This window comes from Ursus americanus, chromosome 3 (genome assembly GCF_024610735.1).
Source record: "Ursus americanus isolate L20-20 chromosome 3, mUrsAme1.1.p, whole genome shotgun sequence".
Lineage (NCBI taxonomy): Eukaryota > Metazoa > Chordata > Mammalia > Carnivora > Ursidae > Ursus > Ursus americanus.
In genome coordinates, this window is record NC_142129.1 from 14,134,238 (window position 1) to 14,144,850 (window position 10,613).

The window sequence follows — 10,613 nt, forward strand, 5'->3', positions numbered from 1 at the left end:
GGATGCATAACTGACTGAGCCAGCCAGGCGCGCCCGTATAATGAGATATTTTAAATGTAATTTTGCAAGTGGTGGTACTGATTCATAAAGTTATGCTTGTGCAGATTTTTCCAGAAACCAAAAAACTTCTGACTTTAGACTAACTTAGAGAATGGTTAGGAAACAGTAATAATCTCACTCTTCATATTTTCTGTTTCCATCTTCAAGTGATTGTATCTTTTGTTTTATAATTTGGAAGGGATCTTTTCAGTAGCTCTTTGGGTTTTTCTGTCTGTTTTAGAGTCAGATTTTGTTATCGGTAGTGAGCTGCGGTCTTGGCTTCTAACAGCACATGTTGCTCTTTGCTCTCCAGCTGCATCACGTAGGAATGTGAGTTCCGATGCCGAGTCACCTGTAGCAGTTCGCTGGCATCCACGTGCCACGAGCCGGGAAAGGCTTGGAGCCAGAGCATCATCTTTGTGGGTAGAAGATTGTGATACACAATTACGAGGCTGCTTGTGGTGATCTGCAAGCCAGTCTAGGCTCGAAGCCGGCTTATCAGTTTGTAGTTTCAGTTGAATAGTTGAATCATAGACCTGAGTGTTTGGAACTGTTGAAGTAATAGAAAAATAGTGGAATTATATACCAATAAAAACCCCATGTATTTCAGTACTTGAATATCATGGGATACCAAAAACCCCAAAACGGATGCTACAGGCACTAAAAGGCCAGCTTCATCCTTAGGGCCGGTTTCCCTTGTGACCACCAGAAGCCACTAGGGGAGCCCCTGGCCTCGTAAGCATTTAGCCTCAGGACCCTCCTGCAGCCGATAGGGCATATTTATGAGCTTGGCTCTGCTCGGACCCCCTCTGAACCAGTAGTTTTAGGCTGGTGCAGATGTCCCGGGATTGGAGCTGGGAGAAGGGTCCTTTCTCTCCAATCCACATGGCCACATACTGGGAGTGGGGGGGAGAGTGGCCTGGATGGCAGCAGGTACCACAGCACCTACAGTTGGGTGTGTCACATCCTAAGCTGGGACTTGAGCCACTGCTGTCCTCAGCCAGCAACACCTTCCTTTAGCCAGAGAAATCGGGCTTGTTTCTGTTTCACAGAGAACCAGTAGTTTCTCTGCTGGTTCTTCTGGGGTCTCACAGACGGACTTTAGTGGTTGTATTTGTGGCTCATGGTCATTTAAAGAGTTCGATACAAACTAGAGGGAAAAGGTATTATCAGTCGGAGGAAAGGGTATACTCAGCAGTCTGTTATCTTCCTTCCTGTTGTCTCCAGTGTTTCCATGATAAGTAGCTGTTTGCATGTATTTCTGATTTATCTTTATGATCTTTCTTTTTGCAAAAATGAGCAAATGCACATACATAAAAGTATTTTCTGATTTCCCTTTTCTTGCACTAAAGGTGGCATTCTGTATGTACTCTTCTGTACCTTTTCTTTTCCACTTAAAAATAATTACTCCCTTTCAGGACACTGAAGTCTTCTGAAATCTGTCTGCATGGCTCTCCATCACCTGTACATATCCTAGTTTATTTAATCTGTCCCCTTTGGAGGGATGTTTTGCATTGTTCTAGATCTTCTGTTGTCACAAGGGTAACGCCACAGTGGATGATCTGGTGTACATGCTGTTTCATATTCAGGGAGGTTAAAGTTCTAGAAGGTAAATGCAAATTCTTCTTAACGGGGTTGAACCACTATGCATTTCTCCTCAAGATGCTTGAGGTACCTGTTTGCCTTGGACTTGGAAACAAGTGAGTCATCAAGCTCTTGGACTTTTGCTATTCTCATGGGTGACAAAGGGTGTTATCGGGTATTTTGATTTGCTTTCTCTTATGAGTGAAGTTTAATGTTTTTTTCCTGAATGTAATGGCCATTTGCCTTTCTTTTTCTATGGACAGTTTGTCTTTTTGTTCAATTGTCTGTCAGCCTTTTGGTATTTTTTTTATATGTTAAGAGCCTTTTCTCTTCTGGGGAGATCAGCACTCAGTTTCTTATACAAATCACAAACCTTTTCTCTTGATTTTGCAGTTGCCAGCTTTGTTTATAGAGTGTTTTACCCACGCAGAAGGGTTTATTTTTTAGTGAAATGTATCCATCTCTCCTGTGTATTGTTTCTGGATTTAGAGTTTAGTTAATTGTGGCTGCTTCTACTTCTGGAAGTTATTTTTAATTTTTTCCCTACTCAGAGCCTACCTTAGATAACAGTTTGGAAAAATCTGTCTCCTTTCTGAGACTGGATGTCTTTTGTTACCATTGTAACAGTCTTCAGGGGGCCGCAGACCCCACACATCAGAAATAAAAGTGATCATTTTGTTCAAATTCAGACTAAGATATGACTGATTTAGGATCTCCCCATTGCATAACCTGAGAGTCACACAGTGTCGATGCAGTGAAGTTTGTGGCTCTTCCTGCGAACCCAAGTGACAGCAGCCAGCTGTTGTAACTCTAGCAAGCAAGTCTGCTCGGGCCTCTGTGGCCAACTGGGACTCCTAGAGTGGGTCACTTTGGGTCACGGAATTTGATCTCCACATTCCAAAGTTAGAATACCAGAGTTTGATGTGAAGTTTGAAATGGCATTTACACATCAGCTTTCTGGTTTAGTTTCTTCCTGTCCTTATATCCTCCATAAAAATGTTTTATTCATGCGATTGAGTCCTATTTTTTCTTTTCTTGCCGCCTTATGGATATTTTTGGTCATTTCATTTTTTCCCCTTCTAGTTTGGAAGTTATACACTGAAGTATATATACTAGAAATTATAACGTGTTCTTAGGTATGAGTTGGTCAGTATCTTTGTCCTCCTGTCAACTAGTGTAAGAGCTTTCATAATACCTTATTCCATTAATTTCCTCTTGTTTTTTTAACTTCATGAGGTACTGTTACTTTATACAATGAATGTTTCATTAGATTCACTCACATTTTACTGCTTTGTCCTTTCAGATTTTCTTAGATGAAGGTCTGTTGGAAAACCGTGTTTTTGTTTGCCTGAGTACATCTTTATTTTGCCCCCAATCTTGAAAGATATTTTCACTGGCTATAGCATTTTGGGGTGTGGTTATTTTCTCCTGGAACCTTGAAGAGGTCATTCCACTGTCCCCTGGTTTCCATTGCTGCTTTTGCAAAATCAGCTGTCAGTCTAACTGGAGCTCCTTTTCCAGACTCACCCTTGTCTTCCTCTGGCTGCTTTTCAGATTGTGTTGGTCTTGCTGTTATGCACTCCCACCCTGGTGTGGCTGGGCATGTACTTTTATTTATCCTGTTGGAGATTCTTGGGGCTTCTTAGACCTTTGTGTCAGTGAGTCTCCTTTGTTCTCCTTAAAATAGGCTTAAGCTTTTCCTTTCCTCTCTTTTCAGAGCTTTGGTTAGTTCTGACCAGATCCAGGCCTTTTCTCTCTCTCTCTTCTCCATGTCCCAGCTTTTCTCCCGCATCTCCCATCTCCTCATTGCTGGTGCCCCGTTCTGAACAACAGCCCTTCCCATCTCGTTCAGCTCACTCCTTCTCTCCTCAGGTGGTCTCCCCTGCTCGCAAGCCTATCCTTGGAACTTCAGCTATCTAGGAGTGTCTCTTTCACTGCTAGAAGTTCTTTCTGGTTCTTTTTCAGACCCTCCACATCTTTTTATAGTTCAGTTCCTTGCATATATTTTAAAAGTTTGTCTTTTATCTCTTTAAACACAGAAAGAATAATTGTTGTGTTATAATCTTATAATCTTGCCTCATAATTTCAGCATCTTCAGTCTCCATGGTCTGTTTCTGGCTGATTCTTGCTTGTGGGACCTTGGTTAGTTATTTTTAAACTGTGCTCTTTTCCCAGGAGAGTTATTTGAGGGAGTTCTTTGAGGCTTGGGATGAAGGTACATGTCTCATGCCAGTGGAAACAGAAGGTAGATCTATTGTAGGAAGAACAGAGCTTTCTGAAATGGAGTCAAAAGGATTTGGAATTGTAGTGACACAGTCCCTGTTCGTAGACCTGTTGGGTCATGTGTCTTTTAGAACTCAGTCTTTCTTTATTTTTATTTTTTGGAAAGATTATATGGTGCTCGTATTATCTAAAATCTGTAATTAAACTTGCTAATATTTCAGCAGTATGAAATAAGCATAGTCCTTTTAAGTAGGATATATACAGACCACAAATAGCCTCTTAGCAGTTCCAGTCAAATTTCTACTGTCAGATGAGTATTTTTTAAAGATTTATTTATTTATTTATTTGAGAGAGAACGTGAGCAAGAGCACTTGGGGGAGAGGGAGAGGGAGAGAGAGAATCCCAGGCAGATTCCCTGCTGAGCGTGGAGCCTGACACGGGGCTCAATCTCATGACCCTGAGATCATGACCTGAGCCGAAATCAAGTTGGATGCTCAACTGACTGAGCCCCCAGGCGCTCCTGCCAAATGAGTTGTGACGTAAATTTTCTGTTTTTTAAAAAATGTTTTTGTATGCCAATCACACCTCATTGAGGCCGCTTGAAAAAAGAGCTCTTTGAATTTTTAAATTGGGGATGAAAGTTTGTGCTTCTTTTATCAGATACTCTGTGCCTTCCATGTAAGAGTTGAGATACGGGTGAGAGATGGGTCCCTTGTGCCTGATCGTTTGGGGTTTGGCCGTGTGGGCAAAGAGAGATGTGCTCCTACATGGTGGATAGTGAGTTTAGGTGCTTCCTCACCTTCTACCTGCTTTTACAAAATGGTGTGCAGAGACCCCAGACCGGTGGTACCAGCTAGCGGAGGCCGCCGACGGTGGATCTGCTTGAGTCTAAGAACAAAGTACCTCAGTATTTTTGTTTATATTTTGTAGCGGTGTCAAGTTTCAAGGCCCAAAGAGCATCCCAGACCATTGGGACCCCTCGGCCCTGCCAGACCCTGGCTTTAAGGTATGGGACTCGCGCTGCCTTGGACCATGGAGGAGGGTGTTCTTAGACATAGTGAGTGAGCAGATGCCACTGCTGAGGAAGCTGTGAGGCCAGGCTGGGGGAGCTGTGTGGGGTTTCATTTTCAGGTGTTGGGGATCTTAGGGTAGGATGACCACCAGGAAGATGGTTGTGGCCCCAAGGGGAGAGGATGTATTGTGGATGAGGGATGATGATCTGGAAATTTCTGGAAAGGGCAGAAATAGGAGCTTAACAGCTGCTTAGCCAATTAGTACTAGTTTTACTAAGCAAGAAAAGAAAACAAAACCAGGGGAGGATTTGCATATGATGAGAGACATGTAGAAGGGAGTTGCTATTGGAAGGTGCCAGATACTAGAAGACAGGAACACCAGATCAAATGGCTCATTTTAGACCTGCCAGCTGACAGGAGCCACACTGAGTTCTGTAGAGTATTCAGGCCATTGTCCACTACTGCCTCATGTATGTGGGGCCCTCAGACTGCCCTCTGATCCTGGTGTCCTGCCAAGCACTGTGCAAACGGGCTCTGTGTCTGTCTGCCCTGAGAGGACTCCTCTCATCGAGTTGTACACACACCCCAGCAGCCCAGACACACGTGTGAAGGGCTGGGTGAGTTTGAACAGCAGTACTCAGCGTCACAGGACGAGGTGACCATATTAAGGGGGAACAAGAAAGGCTTCACTGGGTCATCATTGTACAGGCAGAAGTAGGAGAAGAACATACAGGTCGATGGAAACTGCATAGGGAAGGAGCCCAGGTCAGGATGGAGGGCGTGCATAGACACTGGGGAGCAGGAGGGAGGTCAGGGCCGTGATGTGGAACACTTGGTTTGGGGGCTGAGCTGGAGGTCATGACAGGTATGGGAGCCCTTGACAGTCTGGTCTGGAGGGGCAGGCTGGTTCCCTACTTGAGGGAGAGGAGTTTGGTGTCCTCCCATGGGATGGGAGCAAGGAAACCAGAGTCACAGCTTCAGTTGCAGGAGACCCGTGGGCATTCAGACTGCACTCAGGGTAGGGGAAAGCCATGGTACAGCGGGATTTCCTAGGGATCCCCTAACGGGCTGTCACCAGGCCAAGCCTCATGGAGCAGGGAACAGGGCAGCTGGTTAGGTGCAGGCTGCAAGTGCAGGAATTTGTGGATTGTCACTGTGCGAATGTCAGCGGCCCTTGGTCAGGGCCCCTCCTGGCCCCTAAGGGGTGCTATTTCCCAGAGCACGGTAAGGGAGAGGTGGGCTGGGCTGGGAGGACGCTGCTGCCAGGCACCATCCCTGCAAGTCTCCTTGCGCTCCTGAGTTGATGTGCGCCGGGCTGCCAGCCTGACCTCTCCCTTTGCAGTGTGGAGTGCTCCTGCGCACTGCTGCCCGTGAGCCTGAACCTGCCTTAACCGGGTTGGCCCCCCCTCCACCAAAAGTGTGCGCGCCACATTTATCGACACCAACTCTAGTCCTGTAGACTGTGTAGTCTGCCCTGTGTGGGTACAGAGCAGGAGCGAGGATGTCCTGGGGATACCCGGAGTGGTGCTTATGGGAGCATCATGTGCCTGTCCTTTAGGAGGGTTTCAGAGTGAACAAAGGGGAAGTGACCACAAACTGCATACACCCCACGGCTGGAGGGACTACACCTCTGGGTGAAGGGAGAGTGGTGATCACTGTCTGGGCTCGCTTGCAGTTCTAGCATTTTATGAGCAGCCTTGGGAAGGGACTGATCTATATTTTACACTTTGAGGATAACAGAGAAAAAATATTTGCTCCCTGCAGAAGATTACCCTCAGTTCTACATCAGACGAGTATCAAAAGGTCTGGAACCTCTTTAACCGCACTCTGCCTTTCTACTTTGTTCAGAAGATTGAGCGAGTCCAGAATCTGGCCCTCTGGGAAGTCTACCAGTGGTACGTGAGGGGCCCGCTCTTGCTGGGCTTCTGACTGTCCCCTCCAGTACATACGCGGGAGGCTAGCTGCTTGCCAAATGTGTCCTGGGTTTCAGGGACAATCTGAGATGGCAGCCACTGCTTGCCTGGTGCTGGTGGCACCAGGAGCTGTGTCCCTGCTTTCCTCCTCATCTCTCCATCTTTATAGCTTAGTATTGGCATGTCTCTCAGAGCCGAGGGACTCAAGCTGCCCTACTAGTGACAGAGCCAGCACTTGTGCTGGTGCCTTCTGCCTCTTTGCCTGAAGAGCAGCGGGACTGGTCCGTGTAAGCCAGTCACGCCCAGAGGAGTGTAGAGCTGTTGTCCTGACAGCCGGGGAGCCCAGCCTCACTTTTGTGTCTGAGGACGAGCATATTCTTGGGTACTCAGCGACTTGTCCTTGTAGGGAGGAGATCTGCAGCAGGTCACCAAGGTGGGCCTGGGGTCCTGCCGACCTGTCCCCAGAGAGGGAGTTAGAGCAGTGTCATCTGTACTCTGGGACCAGTGATGAAATCAGGGTAACTTAGGGGGAAGGGATGGCCCCCCACTGACCAGCGTCCTCCTAGCTTCCAGCTTCCCTAGCTCTAAGCTCCAGGGGTTAGCAAGGTGATGAGGAAGAACTGGGTCTGGTCTGCTTTGGGAGTTCAAGAAGCTGAAGAGGACTTGAGCTGTGGAGGCAAAGGCTTCCCTTGTGCCTTTCACCCGGGTTCCACTGTTCCCCCTGGTCTTACGGGCCTGGACTCATGATGCTTCTAATAAAATGTGTTTTCTTGGGTCAAGTGGCCTATATTTGGCAACAAGCACCCTCTGCCTCCTGTCCCATGATTCTAGGCAAAAGGGGCAGATGCAGAAGAGAAACGGAGGGAAGGTGGTCGATGAGAGGCAGCTGTTCCATGGCACCAGTGCAAATTTCGTTGATGCCATCTGCCAGCAGAACTTTGACTGGCGGGTCTGTGGTCTTCATGGTACTTCCTACGGCAAGGGTAAGGGCAAAGGTGGCCCCGCTGGCTTTCGGCCCAGGACCTGGGAAGCCCTTTTAAAGCAAATTGATAGAGGGCGTGGGGCAAACTGGTAGAGGTTGATGAGCTGGGTCACACTCAGTGCGTTATGGACCCCTGGCCCTCTGGGGGGGTGGTGCCCAGCTGGTGGCACCCTTATTCTCCTCTGTGTGCAGCCAGGAGCCTCACCCAAGGTTCCAGCAGGAGCAGCCCTGCTCAAGCTGGGCTTTGTGTCCCTGAAGAGTGGAGGCCTGGAGATGGTGAGCATGAGCTGGGGGGAGGAGAACGGGTGCCTTTCCAACCCCAAGTCCAGCCTCGGACTGTGTCTGCATGATCATTAGAATGGGGATCTGAACACTTCAGCTATGCTTGTGTACATGTTATTCCAGCTGGAATGGGGGTTAGCTGTTTTCCTGTGTTATTTTTAAGCTTTATTTGGAAATAATTTCAAGCTCACAAGGAAGTCTCAAGAATAATTTAAAAACTCCTGCATAAATTTTACCTCGATTCATCAGCTTTAACCTTTTGCCGCATTGGCTTTATTTCTTCAGACCCATTTGCAAGTAGGTGGCATGTGTCATGCGCTTTCCCCCTTGAATGCCTCCCAAGAACAAGGACATTCTTTGCTGTAACCATGACGTGGTTGCTAAGTTGAAACCTGTCATACGATGTGATGCTGTAGTCAGCAGCCCCTCTTCCAACTCCATCACTTGTCCATCAATCAGCCTTAATCAGGTGTGGCAACAGCTGTGGGGGCAGGCTGGATGGAAGCCAGCGGTGGGTCGTATTTCCGAATGTGTGTGTGGCAGCCTCCGGTACAGGTCCCATTTGGCGAGCTTCCGAATTCTCTATGCTGGGCTCCTGGTGGCTACAGTGCTCTGTGTTTGGGATCTTGCTCCCTTCCTGCACCAACCCTATGAGGCTGGCATGACAGCCCCATTTACGAAGGAAGCTGAGGTTTGGGGGCTAGGTAGTGATGTGCCCAGGGGACCTTTAGGATTTGAGGGACTGAGTCAGAACTTGAGTTTTCTGTCTCAGAGTTTGGTGACACCTCTGATGCCCTTCATGAGGGAAGAGGCTGGAGAAATGGGAGAAGAGGGAGGACAGGGAGGCAGGGGCATCGCCGGATTGACAGGACACCCGAGCCTCCCCTTCCAAGCTGCGGGCTGCCCCCCACTCCCGGCACCCAGCTGAGCTCATGTGTGTCCTTGCAGGGAGCTACTTTGCCCGAGACGCCGCGTATTCCCACCACTACTGCAAATCTGACACCAAGTCCCACACGATGTTCCTGGCCCGGGTGCTGGTGGGGGAGTTCATCCGAGGCAACGCCTCCTTCGTCCGCCCTCCGGCCAAGGAGGGCCTTGGCAGCGTCTTCTACGACAGCTGCGTGAACAGCATGTCCGACCCCTCCATCTTCGTGGTCTTCGAGAAGCACCAGGTCTACCCAGAATATGTCATCCAGTATACCAGCTCCACCAAGCCCACAGCAGGGGCCTCCACGCTCTTCTCCTTGGCATCTTTCTTTGGCGGCCGGCAGTGAGCCTGCGACGGTGCTTTCAATGCCTTTCAGGCGTGTCTTCCTTGGAGTAGCTATATGGAAAGAGTTTTTTATTTTTTGATTTTTGTTTTTTTTGTTTTGTTTTGTTTTGTTTTAACAAAAACTTTTAATGAACTGTTCATATAACGACTTCCTGATGAAGTTACAGTCTTAATCTCTAACTGATAATGGTTTTCGGTTTTAAGCCACTTTTGGGATCGTTAGTAGACTAACCAGAAGTGATTATGGGTGGCCCTGTTCTGCCTTTTACTAGTCCGTTGGAAGTTTTATTATTTACACTCTTTGTTGACTTTGCGGCTGATTGGCACCAGTCACAGTTTCTAGATACTATTTTATGGATTGATTTTAAATTTACATTTCTCTCTCTGCAGTGAGTCCTTTGGTTTTTCAGGGTCTCAGTGGCATCTTGTATAATTTTTTGTCAAAACGACACAGTAGCCGTCAGTATGGGAGGCAGTCCCTGTCTGTTTCTCTGGCTCTAATTGGGCACCTCCTCTTCTCCTGGGCTTCTGGCCTTGGACTTGGCCCATCTACCATGGTGTTAGAGCAAGTCACTACTGTGTGGCATCACTGGGGCCCTGTCAGTTTCCCTTTGTCCTGGCGGGGTCCGCATCACTCAGTGGAAGGTGACAGGGATGAGTGGCTGTCCCCAAGGATCCCCGGGCTCCGCCCACGAAGGCCCATTCCCACATCTGAGCACACTGGACACCCTCCGAATGTGGGTTTTCTGTTCCTGTGAGATTAGAATACCTGTGCTGCAAATGTCGCAATGGAGTATGGAAATAAAAGAATATTTATCTGAAGTGGGCGGCAACCAAAGCTCATTCTTCAGCGTCTATTTATCGAGCACCTGCTGGGTACAGGCACTTTTCTGGGTGTTGGGATATAACAGAGGCCCCATTCCTGGCCTTGGGGGCTGTGTGTGGACTTACCCTGACGCTGATGAACCTGTAGGTTCAGGGCCTCTCACTTGCTGGGGCTTTTTCCACAACCCTAAGAGGGGCCCTAACTATAGGGCCACATGGTCCTACATATGTCTCCATTCAATTTGCCAAAGTTATATATATTTGTATTTTTTTCTTTCCCTCAACTGCTATAAATTTCAAGTTCCACAAAACCCAGGTTGACTACTGAGCAGGGTGTTGTGGACATGGAGGGGTGGGTGCGTTCTGAGTGTGTCTTGCCCACCCAGTAGTCGATGGGAGTCTCTGCTGGGCGCTGGCTGGCTCTGCTCTGGGGGGGTGGAGGGGCGGGCAGGGCAGCTCCATGTCATGAGGTGGCTGTC

General features: G+C 48.1%; 1 protein-coding gene across 1 annotated transcript in view; it reads left to right on the forward strand.

Annotated features, from left to right (window-relative positions):
* Nucleotides 1-10,131, forward strand: part of PARP12 (poly(ADP-ribose) polymerase family member 12) — a 36,948-nt gene extending 26,817 nt beyond the window's left edge. Inside the window, exons 9-12 of the mRNA XM_045792525.2 lie at nucleotides 4,777-4,852; nucleotides 6,624-6,754; nucleotides 7,604-7,755; nucleotides 8,985-10,131. Of these exons, the coding sequence (XP_045648481.1) occupies nucleotides 4,777-4,852; nucleotides 6,624-6,754; nucleotides 7,604-7,755; nucleotides 8,985-9,310 (685 nt within the window). The 3' untranslated portion in view covers nucleotides 9,311-10,131. The remainder of the gene's footprint in view (nucleotides 1-4,776; nucleotides 4,853-6,623; nucleotides 6,755-7,603; nucleotides 7,756-8,984) is intronic.
* Nucleotides 10,132-10,613: the final 482 nt, after the last annotated feature.